The sequence below is a fragment of the Phoca vitulina genome, unplaced genomic scaffold (assembly GCF_004348235.1).
Source record: "Phoca vitulina isolate PV1807 unplaced genomic scaffold, GSC_HSeal_1.0 scaffold7, whole genome shotgun sequence".
In the NCBI taxonomy this organism is placed as follows: domain Eukaryota; kingdom Metazoa; phylum Chordata; class Mammalia; order Carnivora; family Phocidae; genus Phoca; species Phoca vitulina.
Genome location: NW_022589710.1, coordinates 21,496,391 through 21,523,597, shown reverse-complemented (window position 1 = coordinate 21,523,597; position 27,207 = coordinate 21,496,391). Strand labels below are relative to the sequence as shown.

At 34.9% G+C, this 27,207-nt stretch overlaps 1 protein-coding gene across 1 annotated transcript in view; it reads left to right on the top strand.

The window, feature by feature from the left end:
• Nucleotides 1-27,207, top strand: part of MDGA2 (MAM domain containing glycosylphosphatidylinositol anchor 2) — a 796,100-nt gene that overhangs the window by 570,175 nt on the left and 198,718 nt on the right. Inside the window, exon 7 of the mRNA XM_032405031.1 lies at nucleotides 7,894-8,223. Within this exon, the coding sequence (XP_032260922.1) occupies nucleotides 7,894-8,223 (330 nt within the window). The remainder of the gene's footprint in view (nucleotides 1-7,893; nucleotides 8,224-27,207) is intronic.

The following is a 27,207-nucleotide window of genomic DNA, read 5'->3' as shown; positions in this document are numbered from 1 at the left end:
GTCCTGGGTCTTTAAAAACTAACAAAAAATATAATTCACCCTGGATACATTCTTATTTCTCATAGTGAAAGGGTATTATTAAATTTGATAGGAAAGGTGAACTCGAACTACCTGCTAATTTGTGACATCATAGGGAGGTAAGTTGTGCTGCTTAATATTCTCTTATTCAGATAACTGGTGCAAAGACATGCTGTCAAATACCATTTATGTTGTAGCTATTGTATGAAAATGTTTGTGTTTATATAGGACATTGTATAGTAATTGATTGATCATTGGTAATTGATTGATGATTTAGGTCTGAAATGATAAGAATGGCAAAATCATAATGATAATGATATTATTTGAGTCCACTTCTTTTCCCTTTTCTCAAAGTAGGATTTATACCAAAAAGCAAAATTTGTGCCTATCTAAAAGATCCTTTCTTACTTTTAATTCCTACCCAAAATACTTACCTGCAGTTATTTTATTGAGCAAGGACATTTAAAAGACAATTAAAATTCAACCATACTTTGCTTAAACAATTTGAATGATTAACTATAGTAATTAGCTTTGAGTAAATTCATAAAATAAATAGAGCTTTGCTACTTTATAATTAAATAGAACCCCAACTTCCTGCATCTAATTCTGCATTCAGATGATCAGGGGTGCTATTTTAAAGTACTTTCAGGAAATGGGTGTAATGATTTTGTTGTTGTTCTTGCATTATTAATGAACTTTCATTCAGACTACAGATTGGCAATTGGAGTTGTTAGATAAAGGGAAGTGAGTATACGAATTTTCCTAATAATATATACCAAAGAAAAGGCCTCCCTACTCCTATCCATCCTCTAGAAGCTTTACTGCTTCTTATAATAACATTTTAAGTACTTTTTTTATAACAACATAGGGTGTAAATAAGTAAATATTGTTATTTCCTCAAGCAACTGAGCTAGATTAAGCCTTACTAATTTATATCAATAATTGCAAATTGTATAGAAGCTAGTACACTTAATTCCTTTTTAATGTTATTTGCATATTCTAAAATGTGCATTTCCAAGATAGGAACAAACTGATATATTACATTTTTTAAAATGCTGGTTGGCTGGAAAAGGAAAGAGATGACACACTGCTATTGGTGCAGATAGGTTTATGACATGGCTCTGAAATATGTTTTATAACTTCACTGTGCCATTAGATACATCTGAGCTTAAAGATATTTCCCTTTCCTTTAGTTTTCCAGTCATTTTATTTTCACAAAAGAACCACATCTTGTCAATTATTTTGTGATGCTCATAATGGAAATTCCTGAAACATTAAGAATGGAATCTGATTTTAGAGTCTTTTCAGTGATTCTCATCAATTTATAGATTCTCTTACTTTATTCTGTGAGATACTGGTCCTGAAAGATGTTCCATAAATAAAGGTTTTTAAAAATACATACTAAGACCCTGTCTAGGAGTATTGCAGTATGCTTGTTAACATGTTCAAAGCTCTGAGAAGTTCTGCAGGAAAGCAAACTTTTATTCACACAGTCAGCCCCCAAACTTTATCTGTTGTGCTTTCTTTTAACATGATCCCTCTTGACCATTTTCTGAAATGTTTTGGCCAATACTATTTCAGATAATATAACTGCACTTAAATGTCAATTTTCTTCATTCTTTCATCTTTCCTTAGAAATGATTATCAACTGAACTCTAAAGCATGTAAATAAGCCCTTTTGCATGAAATTCAGGCTCCTTACAAAAGAGGGATGAGTAACAGATATCACATTCAATAGCTGACGTCCCCGACACATTATATGACTAGGATACATAACTAGCTAGTCAGTGGCCATGATGGAATGAGGTCTCCTTAGTTTTTCTGTACAGAATCCCCTTCCTTACATACATCCCTATATTAATACTGTTTATTCATCAAGTATCATTCTGCTCCCATAACAAAAGCCCTGAACCTTAGAGGACATCAAATCTGTTCTCTTTCCTCTATCCTATTCCTCCTGCCCCAAGGCATCTCAGAACACAGGACCACCAAACAAAGAGTTAACATGGACATATCATACTGAATAGAAACGATTGGAATTTGTAAAGTTAATGCTTTGAAATGTCAGCTTTAATTAAATTTGACAAAAGCTCTTGAATACCAACTCTACCAAGGAACCAGCTTCAAAATTTGGAACAATAAAGAAGAATAAGGCATGACCCCACTCCCTAGGTGTTCACAGTCTCCTTGAAAAGAAAGACAGACATCTAATTATAATAAGACATTATATATACTATCATTTGCTATTTCTTAAGTTGCTTTGACGATGTAATTTATTTCCAACTGTTTATTCAATTGGCATCATGTGGGACTGGCAAATACTCGTTTTCCACTTAAATATTTTATTGTCTTAAACAGAAAATAAGTAGAAAATCAATTTTTTTATTTGTCTGATGACATGATTAATGATTTCTAGATCCAGTTTTCGTGTTGTCCAGAATCCTACTGATATTATAAGAATTGGTATACTTGGAGATTTTTAACTAATTTAACTACTTAGAAGAGTGGACAGTGGTCACTCTGTGTCTCATCATTCTCCTAAAAGAGATTCTTAGCAGAGGTTAAAAAGCTGACATCTGATATTTCATATCTGCAAAGAGATGCTTCCTCGTTAAAAATATAAAACATGGGGGCGCCTGGGTGGCTCAGTCGTTAAGCGTCTGCCTTCGGCTCAGGTCATGATCCCAGGGTCCTGGGATCGAGTCCCGCATCGGGCTCCCTGCTCGGCGGGAAGCCTGCTTCTCCTTCTCCCACTCCCCCTGCTTGTGTTCCTGCTCTCACTGTGTCTCTCTCTGTCAAATAAATAAATAAAATCTTTAAAAAAAAAAAAAAATATATAAAACATGTTTAATGTCATTTAATTTAATATCACTTTTTGTTCTATCTACAAATTATATTTTATTGGAACTACTGTGTGCTGTATACTTGTAGAACATTTGACAAGCACCAGTGCATTTAATAATTTTGTCTGTAGTTCCAGGCAGGAGACAGTCTCATAGCCTCCTCTTTGCCTTCATCTGTATTGAGCTTACATTCCTGGAAGCCACAGGCACAGACTTCTCCAAAGCCAGTAGTCTCTCTTTCAAAGATAAACTCAAGAAGTAATCTAATTTTAAATAATGGAAGTCTTCTTCAGAACTGTAGACATTCATCGGCAAAAACACACTTTTACCTCTAGGGAAAGGTCAGCAGCAAGCCCCACCCAGATCTTTGCAGGGGCCTTGCTTTAATACACTGGTTTCATTCTGTTCGCAGAGCACCTTTAAGTGCAGCTAGAATATCCTCACGAGTAACTTGTCAAAAGTGAATGTGGGCCAAGTTTGTATTCAGTTCTCACAATATTAAAAAAACGGGGCTATGGGTTATATGGCAGTGTTTCTAAACTGATTATCCAAAACAGAGGCTCAGCTTGATGCCAATTCTTTTTTTTTTTTTTTTTTAATTTTTTTATTGTTCTGTTAATCCCCATACATTACATCATTAGTTTTAGATATAGTGTTCCATGATTCATTGTTTGTGCATAACACCCAGTGCTCCATGCAGAACGTGCCCTCCTCAATACCCATCACCAGGCTAACCCATCCCCCCAACCCCCTCCCCTCTAGAACCCTCAGTTTGTTTTTCAGAGTCCATCGTCTCTCATGGTTCTTCTCCCCCTCAAATGGTGTTGGGAAAATTGGACAGCCACATGCAGAAGAATGAAACTGGACCATTTCCTTACACCACACACAAAAATAGACTCCAAATGGTTGAAAGACCTCAATGTGAGACAGGAGTCCATCAAAATCCTAAAGGAGAACACAGGCAGCAACCTCTTCGACCTCAGCCGCAGCAACTTCTTCCTAGAAACATCGCCAAAGGCAAGGGAAGCAAGGGCAAAAATGAACTATTGATGCCAATTCTTTACGTGAACTGCCAGACTAAACAAGTACCTTTTGAGGTTCATCCATCACAATTTATGATACATTAAGCTAAATCTAATGTTCTCTCAGGCTGGTGTTAGGGGATTTTCAATAGTCAGACTAAGAAATTGCATTTGGGGAAAGGGATTTCTCCTTTCTTTTTACGTAGAATTTCTTTAGTTCTATAGAGTCTTGTTATGTCTATTGGATTCTTGTTATACTCTGGTACTAATCGCAGATTGATTTTAAGCATTTGAAATCTTAACTGGTTAGCAGCAAATGACTTTAAATTAACATTGCATGAACTATTGTAAATTATTCGCTGAAAAAGAGTGTTTAATTATAAACGAAGAAACCTGCTTCCCAGTTGATTAACTATATTAAACACTTTATATTTTCAAAGCTCTACACTATTGCTAAGAAGCTGTTTCTCACAGTGGGTCTCAGAGGGAGCCTAATACTATCACCTCCTATTTTTATAAATGATGCACTTGACCCATAAAAATTAAATTGCCTATATTGGACCACATAGAAATGAAAAACTAGAATTAGGTTTCATGATCTTAATGTACCTGTGTTTAGTTTACAGAGCCATGCTTTTAGTTTTCTGAAAAGCTGAAGTTAGAAAATCAAATAAATTTAATTGCACTTACTAGAGATGGTGACGTGCATGCACGCACATGCGTGCACGCACACACACGCAGGATTTCTTTTTCCTTAGAACATTTCTGTTCTGTATGCGAAAGTAGGTGTTCTGTTATAGGGTAACATAAAACAAACTCAGTGAGATGGCTCTCCAGTCAAATGATCCATGCTACTTATTCTGATGTTCCTTAACTTTAGCTCACTTGCCAGACTGACTTGTCCCTCTTTTCCTTTTTAGAATCTGTCATTTGGAAGACTAATGCTATTGACACTGGCCAAGTTATAGAGTGGTCTGATACTGAGAAAAACACATATTTGTAGCAATGAGTTCATTTTAAAAGCCCACTTGATTATATTGCTTTTTATAAAAAAATATAGTTGTATATCATATTGAATTTTATTTATTAATCATTAGATTTATAATCTTTAATTTTTTTTTACTTTGGATTTTAAAAGTTATTTTCCATGAATAAAGCAGTTTGTAACACATAATATATATTGTGATTTTATGTTGTTTTTTTTAAATCCGTGGTTTTGGATTGTTTTTGTTAAGTCTATCTAATCTAATGAGTTTTCAGTTCTCTCAATAGCAGTATCAGTTTAATATGTCACTACGCAGGGAACAGAGCTAGACAATAGTAACTGCCTAGTAAATAAATGGTAGTCACTAAAACATCAGAATTTTTGTTTGTATATGGCCACCAACATAATTTTGGAATGAAATTTATTCTAACTGTATCTCCATATAAAGCTATTAATAAATTAATATATACATTTAAATTTCGAAAATTAAGAATTGTCTGTTTAAAATTTTTATTTAGGCATATCATTTTTCTATAGAAATAGAAAAAGGAAAATTCTTACCAAGTAAGAGGAAACTCATTTGAATATTATGGTGCTAACAAAAGTAAATGCTCCTTGACATACTATTTTTTTAGGACTGTTAAAAAAAAAGAAAAAAATATTATATGATATGGTTTACTTTGTGTTATAGAATTTTAATTGCAGGGGTGCCTGGGTGGCTCAGTCAGTTAAGCATCTGCCTTTGGCTCAGGTCATGATCTCAGGGTCCTGGGATGGAGCCCCGCATCGGGCTTCCTGCTCAGCAGGGAGTCTGATTCTCCCTCTCCCTCTGCCTCTCCCCCAGCTTGTCCTCACTCTCTCACGTGCTCTCTCTCTCTCAAGTAAATAAATAAAATCTTAAAAAATTGCATTTGAATTACATTTGAATTACATGTGCGCAATGTGCTACAGAAATTTAATCATTTGAATTATATGTGCACAATATTATATACCAAATATAATAGCCAAATATAGGCATTTTCAGCACATTTATCTTCCTAGATACAAAGTCTTATTTCAATGCCAATAAAAATATAAATGTTTGGCACTGGATAATAGAATAACATAATTTCTCCTAATTTTATTTACAGTCATGTACTGATAAAGATAGGGTTAGGAATAAATAAGGTTCATAAGTTGCATTTTATTGTGGAAAAATGTAATGAATAACAATAGGAGAATGTGATTTAAATATTTGTTTTTTGGTGTTTTCATTAAGTTTGAAGCTTTGTACCTTTTCTAAACAATATATTTTTTAAGATTTTTAAGTAATCTCTGCATGCAATGTGGGGCTAGAACTCACAACTCTGAGATCAAGAGTCTCATGCTCCACCAACTGAGCCAGCCAGGCACCCCTTCTAAACAATATTTTAAAGGATTCTCTGACAATCAAATTTCTTCAAACTTCTAATATATACTATGTAGAGTGTGGTTTTTCTAGACATGAGTATCATAAAGGTTGGATGGATAAATTGGACTGTAATCGATGAGTACACAATTTGCTGTACCAATATATGAGGGTAAGGGTTATGTCTACTTTGTTCATCGTGTGTAATAAGGGCCTTATCTAGTACCTAGTCATGAACAGGAGCCCTATAAATTTTTCTTGAATAAAAAGAAAGATATAAACATCATTTTTGATATTCATTTATCTCTCCTCACTAAAATGCAAACAAAAAAGCAGATGAAAATATTTGGGGCTGATGAGTAAAAAAAATTAAAAGAAAAATGTTTAAGATTAAAACTGTATTAAGCTCTAGTGCATTCTTACGTAGTTCTATAGATTTCCATGGTATTTCCTGGCCTTAATGGAATGAACTAAGGAAAATCGGGTTAAACTCAGCAAAGGTTACTCAGAATGCAGTTAGAAGGCCTCCACTATCTGTGTGTCTTCTAAATTCACGTCATTTTTGCCAGTGTCATTTATATATGGTTTGATGGTAAAAGTGAATGGTCAATATTTTATTCTAATAATTATGTTGCCACACATATGCTACATATTGTCATATAGGGATATAAAGTGATATGAAGGGAAAGGGAAATGGATAGGATGTTAGTAAAGAGAAGAATGTGTGTCTAAGAATCACTGCCAGGAAAAGAAACAAACCCTATTGTTTATTGAATCCCACAGTATCATTCAAAGTTCAGAACTGGCGCCTTAGGAGACCAGTAGATGCTCCTCCAGAAGCCTCTGGTAGTCATCACTGCTGACCCAGGCTGTGAGAACAGTACTGACCTTGCACCCAGAAAGCACTGCTGTTAGGATACAGACACAGCATGTTTTCCAAACCATCTGCCGAGAGGTTCCTCTGGCCATCTGCACGAGAGAGCCAGCAAACAGTTTCAACTGGAAACATCTATGTATGGTGGAATAGAACAGTCACAGCAAATGTTTTGAAAACAGTTTTCTTTTTCAATTCAGATTATTTCAATCTATGAAAATGCATTATGAATGTGAACTGACTCAATTCTTACCAAACTAGTTTTGGTCAGCATGTAGATAAAATCGTAGAAGAATTTTCTTTAATCTGACATTTGTGCAATATTTGAGTTGTCTGGGAAATTGTGCCCTCATTAAGGGATGGCATAGATATCGAATTGGGCTTAATGATCCATATTATTACTTTTAACTCTAATACTTAATGATGTTATATAAACAAGTTGCATCATTTGTTCAAAATTCAATGGCAACAATGTTTAAGTATCACATATAGACTTAAAGCATCTTTTATGTCACTGGAAGATATTACCCAATTTATAAAAATCACTGCTTAGAGTCTCTAAGTGACTTAGGTCTTCAGATATTTCCAGATTATTTGAATGAGGTTTATTGACATGCACCCTACTTGGGAATAACAAAGAAACATATATACATTTTATTTCATTTTGTTTTACTTTGTTTCAGCTCAGAGATGATTACCTAAGTGAATGAATCTTTAACATTGTGGAAGTAACACTAACTACTTATGGAATTTTTATGTTTTAGCATTAAAAAAAGGACGATTTTGGATCACACCAGATCCTTATCACAAAGATGACAACATCCAGATTGGGCGTGAGGTGAAAATATCTTGCCAAGTAGAAGCTGTTCCTTCTGAGGAGTTAACATTTAGTTGGTTTAAAAATGGTCGCCCATTAAGAAGTTCTGAGCGGATGGTTATTACACAGACTGATCCGGATGTCTCCCCGGGAACGACAAACTTGGACATCATTGATTTAAAATTCACGGATTTTGGGACATACACATGTGTAGCATCTCTGAAGGGAGGAGGAATATCTGATATCAGTATTGATGTTAATATATCCAGCAGCACAGGTAAGAAGCATATCTGTGATACAAAAGATGTTCACATTGAGAATAATTTCTTTATGTTTAGCAAACAAAAGTCTTCAGCCATGCTAAGTTTCCTTATTCTTTAAGTTTCCTAAAACCAAAATCTAACATTCTGAATGCCCAATAAATATCACGTTAAAAGTGATATTTTTATTTTGATTTAGATTTACATGAAATTTCTATTTTTGTTATTTCTATTTTGATTTAGATTTACATGAGATTTTATAGAAATACTGAAAATAAAAGTAATAACATTGGCTATGATAGGTATAGGCTTCCAGATTAAATAATAACAGTTTTTTTTTAATTAACTAGGAAACCTCTATAGACTCTAAAATTATATTAATTAATAAAGTTAAACAACAAATGCCTAAAGAGCTAAGACAAATTTTGGAAATGTTAAGCAAACAAAATATTTAATCCTAAGAAGAAAATACAGATTTATAAGAAGTGTATTTTCCACCAATGAAAACCAACAATAAAGGTGTTAAACTTGTAATCAGATATAATTTTCTGAAGAATGTTTTGATAGAATCTCTTCACAATGAGAATGATTAAATAAAAAAATATATATTGGAGTGAAATTCCTTCTTTTAAAGTTAGAAATGAAAAATGTTATCCATTTTCTCTCAATTAAATGTATAGATGAGGTAAATTATAGGATTATGGCATGGGAGGACATGCTAGCTTACCTCTTAGGATGTTTTAAAGCCCTGTGATTCTGTGAACTACAATCAGTGTGCATCCAGACAACACTTTATTTCTTTTGCCAGCTTGTTACCAGACTGAATTTCAATTTAGGATTTCTATATAATTTGAGGGTGAATAATAACGTGTTGAAAACATAGAGCACACATGTAGCCGGCAGACATACTGTTTTGAGAACATTTCAGCGGCTTTTCCTTTCCAGTCAGATGGCATTTTGACTTTCATCCAGTAACAGATTGACCTGTGATTTTGTATCTTCTCATGATTCTAAGTTGCAGTGCATGCTGGATTGATTTTACTCCTTAAGGGATATAGGTCCATTCTTCAGGCTGACCAAATGTGCTTACTTTTCACATTCTGTATTATTTCTAAGAGAGAGTCCATTTTTATCAGCTATCATTAATGTAAAAGGAGGTTAGAGTGATGAGAGTTACTTGTGTTTGGACAGATACCCCTTTCTAGGAAAAATAATAATAATTAATAATAATAATAACTATTTGACTAATAACGGTTATCTAACCTTTATTTCCAAATCAGTGCTAGCACCAGGAGATGGACTCATTTTAGGATATCTAATAGAAAGCTCTTGATGTGCTTGGTCATCATTCGTTGAATTTTTCATTCAGTCACAGATATCCATTGATTGCCTACGTTAGTGTGCTAGGTGATATCCCACAATGGTATTTCCTGTCAGGATGACAACAATTTTGTAAGATCCAGGATTATCTGTCCTTATGTATGAGGGACGATTTTCCAGAATTATGAGCATTGCTTTTTTTGTTTGCTTGTTTGCATGTTTTTGTTTGCTTGTCATTGCTGTTGTTTTCAGAACCAGTGACACAAACCCAGATCCAAAGAATTCAGGCTGCTTTCGAAACAGGCTTGTCTGATGATAGCACGGTTCATACAACATTAAACTTAGACGAAAGAGGAAGCATAGAATGGGCAGAAGAAAGGAGCATTATATAATATCTACAAAATTAGTTAATATACGACTCACATTACCCACTTCAAACTCTGTACTGTAAATGGCAGAGAAGATAATTAGCATTGATTCGTGAACTTTCTAAAAATCCTAAAAGAAAAATGCCAAAAGATGATCAGAAAAGCAGAATATATTCGAGAAATGCCTCTTAGTAATAAAAGTTTACTTGTAATAAGTAAAATTTCTTAAATGATGATTATTCTATCCGATTACCAAAAGTAGCAACACTAGAGATAAAAGAGATAATATGAAGTCCTCTTTCAAAACACTCCCCTTTGCTGTCCCCCACCCATCTTAGACAAACCTGGTTATTATCTGTCTCCTCCTTGGAGTGGAAGCTCCCTGAAGCCTGGGTCTTTGTCAGTATTGCTCATTGTTGTAATTTCTGCATCGGAACAATACATGGTACTTTGAAGGTATGCAAAGGTAATGATTAAATAAAGAAATGAGCTAATTTATTCACGTAGCTTTCCTTTCTAGGTTTTCTTTCCTCCTATTTCCTCTGAAACATAGGCATTTGGCATCTCTCTTCCCGCTCTTGTAATTCCCTACTGACTTTAAGAAAAGTTGTTCAGCATACCAATTTATACTGTGATTTAAGATGTTGTCACTCTTACGGGCAGGAATGGTTCCATCATTTGTGGTATCCAGTGAAAATATGAAGCAGACCTCTTGTTCAGAACTTGCTAAGAATTTCACGATGGCAACATCAAAGCATTAATTTAAGCGCAGGGCCCTTCCAAGTGAGTCTGCATAGGTGGCATGGTCATGGGGCTGGTGGCCTGAGCAGGGGATTGTATTCTGATAGAAAGGCCTGGAGAAGATGTTTAACCCAAAGGATGAGTCACTGAAGGCAATCACATATTTTATCTTTATGCCAAATCTAGCTTTGATGTTCTGTTTTGATTACAGTAGAATGGAATACCAGATTATAATATAAAGATTTATAGATCTGAGATTGTGTGATCCAACTGGTATCGAAAAAATTATTTTCATCTTCACATAGTAGAAGACTACACTTAAAGCAGTGCTTTAATATGAAATACGGGAGATATTCCTGGGGGTAGAGTTTGAACAGTGAGAATGAACAGACTATAACATGGAGGAAAATCTTGGACTCCATTAATTCTGTGAACCACACAGGAGGATTCAGAGGAAATTCCCACAGATTGGACGAGTAAAGTCGAAGAGAAAGAAACTACTGTTAAGATATAAGTAAATATGTGGGGACCTCTTAGATTCTGGATTTTACTAATTCTATTATTACTATTTTAGGGAATTTGGGATTGACCAAGTGGTCAGTAATTTTGTTATGTGTTAGACATTTTCTGTATGTTAAATGTACGCTATTTAGGGTGACATCCTAAACTTAAAAAAAAAAAAAAACCCTAAACCTTTTGTTTGTCATACAAAATCTTACATTGAATCCTAGTTGCTCCCATGTTTAAGAGACATATAAGAAATTTATTAAGATGAGAGTGAGGCCCCATAAGGCACTTCTGCCTAATACAGTTAGAAAACCTTTTTTTTTTTTAAATGACAGCCACATCTCTAGATATACTTTTGAGGACTTTTAAAACTAAAATATAAAATATCTCAGGAAGGTAATCCTGAGTAAATCCAGGTAAATCCTAGTTTACAGAATTATTAATATTTTTAAAACATAATGATTTGATTTTAGAAAAACTGAAGAGAAAGGCTACATGTATTTTGGAGTTTGTCTCATACATTTGGTTGAATAGTACAAACTATGATATGTGATGATAGATTATATCTTATTTCCACATTAATTCAACGTTAGCTTTTTTTTTGTCCTAACTCCGTAAACGTTCAAATTATTTTATTGTAAGTATTTGTTGTTTTGTTGATTCAAAATCCATGTTTCTGGCAGATTCTTCTACTGCATTATTGCTCTGTTTCTGGTTCCATGTCATATGATGATGGACAAATGGGCCTTGCTCATAAGGACTTTACTATCTAAGTTATCAGATGACATAGAAATTAGGCCCAGTATACAGTGGGAAGGAAGCTGTACTTAAATTTGATCAGACTTCTGTAGTAATTGTGAATGTTTTCTTCAATATTGGCCCAGGAAAGTTTCAGAGGAAAATGACATTTGAGTTAAATCTTGATGGAAGTAGCATTGTGATAGAGACAGTGGAGGGAGGGGACAGCTGGCAAAATCTACAGGATGAAGAAAGTCCCAGGGATATTAGGTGATTCTTCATGTTCTGCTTTTACTATAGGATTAATATTAATTGATATTAATATAAGCAAGTTATATTAATGGAATTAATTAATTTATTTATAGTAACTTATCAGTTAAAAATAAATCTTCTGAAATTCTCATTGTTATAATTCAATTTTGTTAAATGAAAATCTTCCACGCCGAAAAATGCATGTGAATTTAAGCCTAAAATTTCAGCAACGCTTAAAATCAACCCTTAAATTATTTTCACCTGATTGTTATTCATTTGAACCAATATAATTGTTATTATAGATATTTAATTTTCAGAAGGTTTGCTGAAAAATATTCCATTGCTTCCTCCAGTGTTGTTCTGTGGCAAAGTCTTTAGGTCCTCGTTAGCTTGCATGTTCTCCTCTGCATGACCTGACAAACTTATAGGTTTATAGGAAACTCAGAAGAGTCTACATCATGCTCAAAAATATAAACTGTGAGACTGGGCGGAATTCCCAAGGTGAGACATCTGGTGGGCAAATAGAGCAGAAGACTCAATACAGATCTGATTATTTTTTTCCTCGCTTGTTAGAATACAGGAGCATTTTGTATAGCAGAAAATTGAACTACACTTAGGGAATTAAAGCAGAGGCAACAACATAAGCATAGGTGCACAGAGGTGACCAATTGAGTAAATCAGTTTGAAATTTTAGCTTTGCTGCTGAGTACCTGACTGGTTACTATAATTGTGATGATTAACAAATGTCTGTACAAGTATTCACATCAGTGAAATAAAAGTTCTTCATAACGTAGGAAGATGGTACACAACTAATAAGAATAGTTAATGAGCTGGAAGGCAAAAGAAAAATATAATTAAGTCCAATTCACTGATTTGCTTCTTTGCCCTTTTCCAGTTAAGGAAGAATAGCAACTCATGAAATTCTGCTGATTAAAACTAAGTTCTGTAGAATGACTATAGGTGAATGATAGATCCTTTTATGTAACAGGAAGCCGTAAGTAAAACCCACACATGTGAGATCTGACAGTGCTTTGATCAGAGGAAGCTTCCATGCAGTCAGAAGTTATATAATTGCTTCCTAAATTACTGGACCCAGAAAAAATCATTTTCTTCCTTGACTCCAAAATTATGAAGTTCAATCCATAACCTCTAAATTAATGGTGAAGAACAGAGGCCAGCCATCTTTTTCTGTAAAGGGCCAGATAGTAAATATTTTCGGCTTTGTAGGCTATGTGGTTTCTGTTGCTACTATTCTACTCTGCTATTACAGTGGGAAAGCTGCCACTGACAATAAAATGAATGAGCATGGTTGTATTCCAATAAAACTTTATTTACAAAATTAGGTGGTGGGCCATATTTTGTCTACAGGCCATGGTGTGCTAATCTCTAACCTAGATTTTGGAACTCTATTAAGAATTAAAATAATAACAAAACTGAACTCTGTGGACATATTAGGAAACTCAGTTAAACCCACAAATAACTGTTATTTGTGTATACAACCATTAATATATTTTCTATAGATTGACGCAGAATCTCAATCTTTCTCTATTCCTCATTCATTTGTATATCTTGAGTCCCTTGTTAAGCTGATCATTGTCTGCTAGAGTGGTCCAAGTTCTAGAATTATATATCAGGGTCTCCTGAGATTACTTGAAATTGCTCAAGTCTCATTCCTAACATACAGTATTTTCTGCTGCCATTCTATTCTGCTTGTGACCTCTTCCACCTATCTTGTATCTGTTTCTACATTTCTTAAAAATTTTTTTAATTAACATATAATGTATTATTTGTTTCAGGGGTACAGGTCTGTGATTCATCAGTCTTACACAAGACACAGTGCTCACCATAGTATATACCCTCCCCAATGTCTGTCACCCAGCCACCCCATCCCTCCCACCCCCCTCCATCTCTGGGCTGGGCGACTAATTTTCAATATAGTTCTTTTTTTTTTTATGTTATGTTAATCACCATACATTACATCATTAGTTTTTGATGTAGTGTTCCATGATTCATTGTTTGCGTATAACACCCAGTGCTCCATTCAATACGTGCCCTCCTTAATACCCATCACCAGCCTAACCCATCCCCCCATGACCCTCCCCTCTAAAACCCTCAGTTTGTTTCTAGAGTCCATCGTCTCTCATGGTTCATCTCCCCCTCCGATTTCCCCCCCCTTCATTTTTCCCTTCCTACTATCTTTTTTTTTTTTTAACATATAATGTATTATTTGCTTCAGAGGTACAGATCTGTGATTCAACAGTTTTACACAATTCACAGTGCTCACCATAGCACATAACCTCCCCAATGTCTATCACCCAGCCACCCCATCCCTCCCAACCCTCCACCACTCCAGCAACCCTCAGTTTGTTTCCTGAGATTAAAAATTCCTCGTATCAGTGAGATCATATGATACATGTCTTTCTCTGATTGACTTATTTTGCTCAGCATAATACCCTCTAGCTCCATCCATGTCTACATTTTAAAAAAATTTTCTTTGAATGGCTGAGGAGACAGTGAAAAAAACACAACTTTAAAAAAATGAGGCACACTCTGAACTTCAGAGTCTCCTGATTATGGGGTCAGTTTGCTTTTTTCTGAATGGCTGATTGGCCACTTTTCACACTGGCCTCAGGCAGGACTGGTTCTTACAGACTAAATTTACTCTCAGTGCTGAAGCTTCCTCTCTCAGTCGACTCTGGTGCTTATTGGAAGGGGTATTATATCTGTCCTTGATATGGGCCAGAAAGAAGCATTGCGTTCTGAGCAGTGTGTCAGTAGGGAGACTGTTGCTTTAAAAAACAGTGAATTATCTCTTCTACAGCCTTTCCCACTTTCTTCTCATTGACTGTTCTCTTCTCTTACAGTGTTGGGACTGGAACTAAATGTGGCTAGCATATATCTTTACTGTGGTACTTAGAGCCTTAAATTGCTGTTGTACTTTGTGAATTTCTGAGAGAGACACTGAACTGCAACATACTGTTTTTAATCACCTCATACACAGAACGTTCCTTAGGAAATATTGGGTTATGCATACTCATAGAGATACCTAATTCCTTTCATCTGTGCTTTCAGTAAAGGATGGTATTACTGGTAGCCTGTATGGTGGGCATGCCTATAGAATTCATATTTAGGTATAGTAAATTTTACCAAGAAGAATATTTTATGCTTAACATTGCTTACTTGAAAGTAAGTTTTACTCTTTAAATTAAAAGTTTTCATTTTAAAAATTATTTAATAATTTGGAATTATTTCTTCTGCTCACTTATGTGAATCTTGCACTGTTCAGTGGCTGATGCAGGTTTTCTGCAAAGGAGACATGTAAATGGAACAATCTAGAAGTGTTAGGAGTAGCTAGGGAACTTGTCTGGAATCTGTGTTCATATAACTACTCTGGCTTTTATTTAGATTGTATGTTTAAGATAATAAAATTAGTAGAAATAGCAAAGTTTTCTAAAGATGTTTATACTCACTCTTTAGTAAGTTTAACAAAATATCAGTTGTCCATATCAAATATTATTACTTGCATTCCCTCTTACTATTATTGTCATTTAGTTTCAGGTAGCATTAATAGAGATTGTAGCATTTGGATTTATGTCTAATTCTGTGTTGTCTTTGATAACAACCATTCAAATAGTCAAAAACCCATGCTTGAATATTTTTAAGGTTAAAGGTACCTTCATAAGGCTTACCAAGTACCATATTAAAATGTGATGAATGACCTAAGAGAGAAATTGTTAAATTACACAAAATTAAGGCAAAGACCTTTACAGAAACCTCCTGAAATTTCTGAAGTTTTTCTTAATGGAAATAGGAACACCACCACAAGAAATGTACACAGTATTTATGGCTCATTATCAGTATTTTTTCCTTCCATCTGGTATATCTGACCTTTATTTCACAGTTTCTTAGCCTAAAGAAACTGCCCTGGGTGGAGGAAGATGGAGGCTTGGAAATTTAAATTTGAGAGGCAAGGTCAACTACAGGGCAAGCAGGAATAAAGCCAAGTGTCCTAATAGGGCAAAGAGAAATTAAGTATAGCTGTCACCTGCAAGTCTGGGATTAATTCATGAAACATAGTGCACATTCAATCCAAAAAAGTTTTATTCAACAACCACTATAGGAAAGGAAATATAGGAAGAAATAAAAATGGATAGGATCTCATTCACAATTGATTTGATATCCTAGTGGAAATACACTTGAAAAACTTTAATAACAGATGAAGTCTAGTGTTACTTTACAAACGATCAGAGGAATATAGAAACATGTAGGATGAAATTATTGAAATCTGGTCAGCAAGAGTTTCATAGAGCAGGTGGCATCTGAGTTAGATTAAAAATAAGGATTATATGTCACTAGATCTTAGAAGAAAATGAATATAATTAGATCTCATTCACTCAATCAAGAATGATGGAAGGGTTTTATCAAGGGGGCAGTATGATCAGTTTGGTGTTTGGGGGCCTAGTCATTGGATGAATCTTCAGAGTTCCAAAAAGAGACAGAGAAGGAATGGTGGAGAAATGAAACAGTTTCATTTAGAGATAATGTGAGAGTGAGAGCACAGAAAAATTTTATTAGGAAGTGATAAGGCAGTGGGGATGGGGATAGGCAATCCTCTGTGGATGTGTCCTGAGATAAGGAAAGATAACAGAAGACTTAGGTAATAGAAAAAGAAGGAGCTTCACTCAGGAATGTCATCTGAGGAGTCAGTAAGCCTCTGCATCTTAGATTCCTTATCTCTCCATTATAGCTTTGGAATATTTTTAAGGAAGAGTTTGAGGAAATAGAATGGAAAAAAGGAACATTTAAAAAAAAAGTACAGATTGGAGGGGTGAAGGGAGGACTATTTATTCAGCTGAAGAGATTGATAGGAATCAGATGAGGCACTGAGGAGCCCTCATAACCTCTCCCGTTAAGGGCAGTTTAGTCAGTGGCCAATGGTCTCCAGTCAGTGTAAGAGAGCCTGACTGACCTCAGGCAGTGTATGTTATGAGCATGTCCAGAGCTCATGGACTTAGGGCCATGGACTTAGGGCCAGACCCATTTTTACCACTTAATAGCTTTATGACCTTAGGTCTGTCTGCACCTCAAAATTTTTCATCAGTAGAATAAAGGGATCAACTGGGTAAGTGGTTTTTAAATGGTGTTCTAATGACAACTAGGGATTTGGGAGAAATATTTTCAAGGGCTACTGCACTGCAGAGGTACAGTAAATAACCAGAGAGAATTTACGCCCCACTTCTTTTTTTTTCAACTTCATTCAGAGCTAAGCCTTTATCTCTCTTATATTAGGACTTCTATGTAAGATTATATTAGGACAAAGATTCTGACCCAAATTCACACACATATATGTGCAAATGGTATTAAACACACATAGTGGAAAACTATTTGCTTCTATAAGTTCTTCTATCCCTTCCAAAGTATATTGTGCTTCTGTGATTCCAAAATGTTATACCCAAGTTCTTAGAATATGGTAATGCCATGTTCTGAGTAAAAGATTTTTGGTTGTGGGAGAGATTTAAGAGGACAAATTGATTTGGGACTATTTATAGCTGAGGGGTTGGTAAGACATCCTTGTGTTCCTGGTGACCAATTAAAAAATCAAGTTTGATGACCAGGAGAAAGGTCATGAGTAAAACATGATTTCACAAGCAGTTGCATTAATTAGAAGTAGATGATCTTACCCAAGGAGAGATTATAAAGCAAAGATAAAAGATATCCAAGGAAATGTTGGAAAAAAGCAAAAACCATGAAGAAAATGAGAAAAAGAGTGGTCAATGGAAATCAAGGGAAAAGAGCGCCTCAATTTGTGTGGAACAAGGGAATATCCAGGGGAAAACGTATGTATTTGCAGCATCTTTAGGGCATTTAATACCTCTTCATCATCATGAAGAGGCTTGTGAAAGATTATATTTGTCCCAGATACTTTAATAATGATGCATGGATTTTGATAATGGAAGCAACTCTTATTTTCCTTCAAGTGAAAGGATTGTGGATTGAGGGAGGGAGAGAGGAAGGGTGGAATGGAGGGGGAGAGAGAGAGAGAGATTTATAGAAAGTAACATTTACACTAATTCTCTTTGCAATAAGATAATTTAAAGGAGTGATAAGGAATATTTGAAATGGTTTTAGTTGGCCTTATTAGTAAGTTATAAGTTGTTTTGAGAAGCATGAATTGTATCAGTGTTTTTGCTATTTATTTTTTTGGGAGGACATAAATGCAAAGATTTGCTGCATTTAATTAATTTCCTATTTTCTATAATAGTTCAATAAACATTAATCATGTTTGTAATTAGAATTTTCTCACATAAAATTGAATCTCTGTAATTATGGAAATAACATTGGATTCATAGTTTTCCTCCAATTATTCATCTTAAAATGCCCTTCTTTCCCCCAAAAGTCAAAACAAAGTTTCTACCTTACAGGTTATAGTTTAACAGTAGTCAACTAGCTATTGTATAATTACTATTCTATGTGTTGAGTATTTTCTTCATTTGGGAAAGTTAAACACTTTTTGAAATTCCTGGATTACATTAAGATAAGAACAGGTCAATGAGAAATACGAAAGAATACCCAACTTATGCTTCCTATACTCTTCATCCTTTTAAAATGCAAGCAATGGGGACATTGGAACTATTTGAATTTTAAATTACTAAATATAAGTTTCTCTAATCTAATGAGGACTGAACACCATTAATTAGTTTCATAATTTGCATTTAAAACTATAACTATCAATAATTTACTACAGTTAAAGAAAATCTTATGACAATATAGTCATTAACTGAAGAACAATAAATGTTTCCCATCAAATTTTTATTTAAGGGTGGAATATAAATTAGGATATGTTATTTAAAGCTATACTACCAAAACTCACTCTGGATCTTTTGCCTATAGGAGAAGAGAATTGTGGGAAGTAACATTATATGTACTATTTATGTAATTATGATCACACTTCAGAATTTTATGTTTGTAGATGACACTACCAATTTACCATTATCAACTGAGGAACAGAGAAATGAATAGAAATAGCCATGGAGACTAGATCCATAGACTTAATAGTTTGCTCACCATTTTGCTCTTGTGGAACAGAAGCTCTAGAATCCTAGATCTTTTGGCATCAGCTAGAACAATTATTTTAGTGATTTAATTTTGTTTGTAGTATGTGGGTTTCATTTTACAGTTTAGAATGTTTTACATCAAAGCTATTTCTTTCAAGAGCTCCAAAATAGAAATTAGAATTACCATTAATGCAAAGAACTTTCCCTAAAGAATATGCTTACAAATGAATATATTTTGTTAGTAAAAGGACCTCATTAATTTTCATAGTCTTAATTTCTCATCCTTCATTGTGGCATATCAGTGAAGTTAGGAAAGAGATTAAATAAATTTAGAAAATCATTACAACTGGAATTTTGGTGATGTGATTTTGGGATATTTATGAATTATGAATATCTATTTTTAAAATAAAAGATTATTGGGGCAGGTCCCCAGACACCTACTTTGTAAATCATTTTTAAAATATTTCTAAATGTCTGATTTACTGGCATAGTTTTTAAATATTGAGGACACTTCTCGATTACCTAATACCTTTCATTTTATAGAGAGGGAAATGGGCCCCAGAAGTACTTGCTTATTTCCTAGAGGCACATGCTGATTTAAGCTTACAATCTCAGATTCAAAATCCAGTATAAGAGCTTGCAGCATGCTGTGCAATGTTATATATCACAAATGGATATTTCTCAGTGATTCTGAATTCAGTTATACTCTTTGACAAGGGTTTTGCATGAAAGAATCATTAAAGGCAGGTCTTAAAATATTCCAGAGGGATTCAGGTAACATTCTAGTTGGATCATGTGACCATGCCCTCTGTGGATGACAGAACACAACATTCTCCCCTACTCTGAGAACACCACTCCAAAGAGTGTTAGGATGTTAGGTCCCATTTACCAGTCTTATATTCCAGGCACAAAAGCGGAGTGAGGCCTTACCCTATTCCAACCAAGGCACATAGCTTGAAGAGTATTCATTTCACCAAAGAAACCACTTTCAATGTTATGCTAGGTTAAAAATCCTCTCATGCTGCTCAACATAATTATACTTATCCTATCTTCCTGAGAAGGGTGGACCCAGGGGTTGGGTCTTTTTTTTTTTTTTTTTTAAATGTTTCATTTATTTATTCATGAGAGTCAGAGAGAGAGAGAGAGAGAGAGAGGCAGAGGCAGAGGGAGAAGCAGGCTCCCCGCCTAGCAGGGAGCCCGATGCGGGACTCGATCCCAGGACCCTGGGATCATGACCTGAGCCGAAGGCAGACACTTAACCATCTGAGCCACTCAGGCGCCCCCAGGGGTTGGGTCTTTAAAATACTACTTAACCACATCTGGGGGCTGAGTGGCATAGTTTAAATATTAATGGTAACCCTAGGATATACATTAAAACTTACGGCACACAAACATAGATCACATTGTTTATGGTGAAGCATTTATTTTTAATTTTATTACAGCATAACAAAATCACAGAGAAATGCATGAATGTCAGCATGCAGCCTCAAAAGTAACAACACATTATCTAACCACACAAAATTTAAGAAACAAAGCTTTACCGTACGCTGAAGATTCAAAGTAAATTATAGAGCACATAACATTGAATACCTACTTACAAAAAAAAAAAAAAAACACAATAATCTAAGATGTTTGGAGTGCTTTTTATATTCCAGTTGCTGGGCTAAACACTTTTTTTTTAAGATTTTATTTATTTGAGAGAGAGAGAGAGAGCACAAGCAGGGGCAGGGGCAGAGGGAGAGGGACAAGCAGACTCCCTCCTGAGTGGGGAGCTCCATGCAGGGCTTGATGTGGGGGTCCTCTCTGGGCTCGACGCCAGGACCCTGAGATCATAACCTGAGACAAAGTCAAACGCTTAACCGACTGAGCCACCAGGCGCCCCTGGGCTAAACACTTTAAAGTGAGAACTTCACTGAATCCTCAGAACACCATTTGAAGTAGGTACTACTGTGAATATACTCATTTTACAGATGAGAAACTTGAACTTTAGAAAGCATAAGTAACTGTAGTAGGCCTCAGAGTTTCTAAGAAGTGCAGTAAGGTGTTGAACATAGGTCATTTCTGGCTGTAGAACCCAGGTCCTTTATAGAAAACACACAGCCTCTCAATGGAATGAAGCATGCATAATGAGATTTCAGGCTCCTGAGATAAAGTGCGAGAAAGGTATTTTTGATGAGTGAATTCATCTCACAATTCTCAAATCATATTGTGTCTGCCTTTCAAATACATCTTTGACTAAGCAATTAGGGCCTAAGAAGACCTGTTGGGTGAAAGTCAGCCTAAGCAGCAGCTTAGGATCAGGACTGAAAGCATTAGAAAAAGGGGACGTGACAGTATTTGTAGGGACACCACAGAACTAAGGACACTGGGCTGCCCTCAAGTGCCTAACAGGCAAATACGTCAGGACTTCCCAAATTTTAGAGATGTTCTCTGAGTGATGACTAGATTAAAAAGACATGAAATGTGAAGCATATCATTGCACTTTATTTTTTTTAATTTAATTTTATTGTTATGTTAATCACCATACATTACATCATTAGTTTTTGATGTAGTGTCCCATGATTCATTGTTTGCATATAACACCAGTGCTCCACGCAGAACGTGCCCTCTTTAATACCCATCACCAGGCTAACCCATCCTCCCGCCCCCTACCCTCTAGAACCCTCAGTTTGTTTCTCAGAGTCCATAGTCTCTCATGGTTCATCTCCCCCTCCGATTTCCCCCCCTTCATTTTTCCCTTCCTGCTATCTTCTTTATTTTTTTAACATTGCACTTTAAAGAAAGGTGCTATGTACAACATGAAATATACTGGTAATTTAAATACGTGAAGTAGAAATAATAAAATGACAGGCAGTTCAAATGTCTGCATCTAAAATGCATTTAGTATGAATTACAGTCCACTATAAAGGAAACATAAGTCCACTTTCACCAAGTCTGTCTAAATAATACTTGTAAACAAAATATATTTAGTTGACATTTAAGCAGAAATATCCTTGCTTGGGAATAAAATGCAATGTAAAACCATATTAATAAAATGCTACTAAACTCTATTCACACTCACATATTCATTCAGAATGAGTTATGTATCATTCCAATCAATGGCATTATATGAGTTTTTATGTGTTTTTAAAATTAGGCTCATATTTTTATTGTATCATTCTGTACTTCTACAGACTGGCAGAAGGGACCATAAAATGCAATCATGCATTGGTAGAGTATCTGTTAATAAAGTATTCATGTGTTATAAAAAAAACCCTCTTCCTATTTTTTAATTGACCAGTTAGTTACCTACTAACAGATCTGTTAATTAAACCTCATTTGCCCTAAAGAACATGTGGCCTTGATCTGTTGATGGAACATTGTGTTCACTGATTGTTTCATTTTGCTCTTGACAAAGCGTGAAAGAGCCAGCTTCATTTTATGTCAAAATGTTTATTAAAATGGCAGTAGTGTCTATTTCCACAGGATAAGGCATATTCAGTGATACATAATCAGTGGTGTAATTAGGGAATTTGTAAACCACAAGCATTGTCCAGAGTGATCATTTATAAGGGGCCTAACAATGTCACATGGATTCTACAAGTAGACAAATGGCCTTTTTATTATAGAAGCAAATTGATTTTTCTAGCCATTCTGCATTGAAGAGTTTACCACTGTGAGCAACAGTTGCTCTAGAAAGTAAAATAAATTGTGGATTGCTTTAAAGCATCTTTCTTTTGCTATGCTTTCATAAAATGCATTTGATATATAATTTATAGCTTATCATCCTTTTAATTTAGAATTCCTTCATCCACAGGAAAGCAATCACATAATTAACATGATCAGACAGCTCCTTTTTACTTACCAGTCCATGGTTTTCATGGCAACACCCTGACCTTTGTGAAAATGGACAGCACTGACATTTTGTCATCCTCATAAGGGAGGAATAGATGTATTTCGGAATGTCTAAACCTCTTTACTTCATAGAAGCAGATTGAGAGCTGGGATATCTGTATTATGTGCCATTTTAGGATAATATCCAAACACACAGATCAAATTATTGTGTCTGATGAAAGAAATTTGCGACCTTCTTTCCTTGGATGTCAGTGGGGGAGACCTCTATTCAGATTTTTTAAAGTTCATTCCTGTCCTTTCTAAAATGCTATCTTCTTCAAATACTATTCTCATCTGAAATGAATATATATCCAATGGTCTTGATCTTTTCCAGGAAAAGAACAAAAGAAATGCAGATATATATATATATATATATCTCCCACACAACTGACAATGGCAATGTAAGGTTTATTTATACATATGTGTGTGTATGTATATGTACATATATACATATATAATATAATATAATATAATATAATATAATATAATATAATAAACATAACAAAATATTTCTTTGGCCCTGGATGTACCCATGTTCAATACTTGAGATGTTATGGGTATAAATAAAGCAAGACCTTTATTGGTGAGATCATTGATATCTCACCAATAAAAGGCAATGATAAAAAAACATAATAATTAACATATATTGAGTATTTACTATATGCTAGACCTTGTGCTCAATATTTTATGTATATTATACTGTTTACTCTTAAAAAATGTAAAGTTGCTATTATTACGCTCACTTGATTTAGAGAAAACTGAGAGACATAGGTTAGAGAGCTTTCTGAAGGTCATGCACCTGCTAGGTGGTAGCTAGGATCTGAATTTAGGCTGCACACCTGAACCTTGTTCTTTACAAGTGTATTACACAATTCAAAGTACTTCACAGTTCAGGGGATACTCTAATGTGCATTATACCATTGTATCCTAAATTATCATTAAAATCTTTTCATCAGCCTTGTATGCAGATTAAGAGAACAGATTAAGATGACCCAAAATTGCACAGCTGGAAAGTGAGCTGGGTTTAGCCCCAGTAAGATTTCTAATCTTGTACACTTAGAACTCTTTCAAACTCTCCATGTCCACTAAAAGGGGGCTTCTGATTTCAAAATAATTATGAGCAATTACCAGTTACAAAGAATCCTCCCTATTTATCTGTTTCCATAATGCATAGTGCACTTTTTGAAGGTAGTGAATGGCCTAATTTATCTCTCTTGCCCTTAGTCTTAAGGATATTTATCTATTGAAGGGGCTCTAAAAGGTGTGCTAAAATGAACTGGTGTTAGTTCTAAAATAACACATAAGTTTTCAGACATGCAGTGCTGCTTTTGTTATTCCCAGGATGTTTGCTATTGATTTAAGGGATAGTGCACACATATAAATGTATTTGGATAAACCATTTTAAGAGCAAGTAGGCAAGGACACAAATATGTTACAGAATATAAGAATTACAGGAAATTGATGATCTCTGAGTTAATTTTATAGCACTCTCTCCTGCTTGTTATTTTTAGTTTCTATAACAAATGTTTAGAATGCAGTGTTCAACTTCTAAAGTTGAAATTCTTAATCGATTGCTTATACCCAAGTAACTGTCGTTTTCCAGCTTTACTCTGCATTATTTAAAAAAACACCTACCAAAAATGAAAGGGAATTTGAATAATAGAAAGTTGAGTTGAAGAATTAGTCCCCTACTTCCCAGAAACGGTTATAGATTGATTATCTCTTCATCAGATAACCTAGTCATATTTTAGTAAAGATCTTAGTACTTTATTTGATGTTTTAACTCTTATAATACCTCCTTTCTTATTACAGAAAAAAAGTAAGTGCTTCTTTTGCAGTCCATATTTCTTCCAACATTCTCAGGCTAGTCCAGACTCCTACCTTGCTAAAATTTTAGCATAATTTGAGTGACTAGCAAGCAGAACTATCTTGCTCCTGTTTTTTCTTAATTTAGTTTTTTTTAAAGGTTTTCTACATGAGAGACTTTATATACTTAATCAGTGGCCAGTTATTTCTATATTTCAGTGCTTGAGAAACACATACAGTAAGTCAGGGAAGGGAAATTAAAAACAGAAAAAAAAAAAGGTATCCTTTCATGTCTTTCTCCAAAGAGGTAAGTAGAAAATTCTCTTCTTGATACAAACTTATCTTAATGATTCTAGAAGATATTTTCTTCGAAGCTCAAGCCGGAAAAGCAAATTACACGAAGATCCTAACAATGCCAGATACTTAAATACTGCATTTAACCAAATGCTACATAAGCAGCCCTTCGCTTCAGTTCCCATTCACTTATGTATTTCTGAGGCAGCAAGAATGGAACCTGTGTTTCTTTGCAACTGGCCTTGTAGCTTATGTAGCAGGGAAAATATGAATGCCACTTAGAGAATGATTTTCTATTTTGTTCTTTCATCTTACACTTTGTGTTCTGTTGAATCCCTCAGAGACTATTCTTGTGCCATAGCAGCACCTGCTGGGAGAGGGAAGTTGGAACAGCCACACTGTTGCCTGCCAGAGTTGTTTTCCTGATTGAAAGGCACTGCGTGTCCCCCATCTTCCAATACTAAACCCTCCAGAGTTGCTACCTTCCAAGATCCTGCCTCTCCCCATATGTTTCAAATAACTAACAAAGCCATTGTAATAAGATTTTTTACAAGTCTTTCAAAAATAAGCAGTGTATATGTGTGTCTGGATGCATGTACATTCCCCCATAGAATTTCCAAATGCAAATGCTGTGGTATTTCAATCTCAAGCTGGTTTTTAATACGTGCTTTCTTCCTGTTTTATTGCCAGATTTGTGAAATAATTGTCAATTCTGTTTTATTTGCATCTCCTGACTTATTATAGGTGAGTCAGGAAAAGAAAAAATTGCGTGTTAGTGCAAAACTAAAAAAAAAGGGCAGTTTTTATTTACAGTGTGATAGAACTATTTATGCGTATTCATATCATGGACAAAAACAGTAGGCTCACCATCTGGTGTAAGGAAATGTTTAAAAATAAGTGCCTGTTTCATATATCATTTACCCACAAGACTATAAGTAATGCAAGTCTTAGAATATGGGTCCCCGTGGACATTCTGTTGTATAGAGCCAAATAGCCTCTTCTTTACTGCTAATAGAGGAAAGCCATAGATAGTATGGATAAATTCCACAATACTACTAAATGCTTCTGATATTTTACTCCCTGTATCATTACTGTGACCAAATTAAAATCTAGTCGAATTGCTAACTTTAAAGAAACCAATTGGTTTTTTTGTGGCTTTTCTAATTAAAAAATAGAGTTCGTGTGTGAAAAAAAAAAAGATCTTGAAATTCATATACTTTATAATTAAGCTTTGGATAATCAAGAGGTGATTCTTCATCAATGGTTTTCTCACTTTGTTTTCTTAAATTCTTCCCATTTCTGAATTAGTGCTCCATCCATCCATCAAGAATTTATCAAGCACCTCTGAAATACTTTAAAATGTCACATGGTGTGGCAGGTACCAAGGAAATAGATAAAACGTGGTGCTGACCTCAGGACATTTGAGCTACATTTGTAAGGGAGAGGGCATTTTGTCCTGGCATCTGTAGGATAAATTAGATATGCTGTGATCAGAGACGTGGAGAATAATCAAAAGATACAGAATTCAAGAAGACTTAAGGACACTGGAAAGTTAAATTGGGCCTTAAAACAATGGGGAATGATTGGAAGGGTATTATGAGAGTAATTTCTGGAGAGAAGGAGGAAGGAAGGGAATGAGCCAAAAATGTTAGGAGAACCCAAAGACCTGCCTAAATCCAATAGAGAACTTTTCACAGAAACACTGTAGCTTAATAAAGTTTGGCAGGTAAGAAGGAAAACAAGCAATGGGATTTAGACCTCTATCCTAGAACACAAAAACTACTGAAGATACCTGAATGGTGGAATGACAGGATTTTACTAAAGATGAATGCAGAAAGGGGAAGAACTTTTTAGGAGGGGAGACATTAATCAATTACATTTTAGTAATTCATTTGTAAGAGGAAAAATAACCCAGAAGGAAGCATTCAGCATATTTATATTACATTACATATTAACCTCTGGCTCAGAGAAGTTTGGCATGTTTTCAAACAACTATGAAAACATTCTATGTGCTACATATCACATAATTCACCATATTATCTATCTC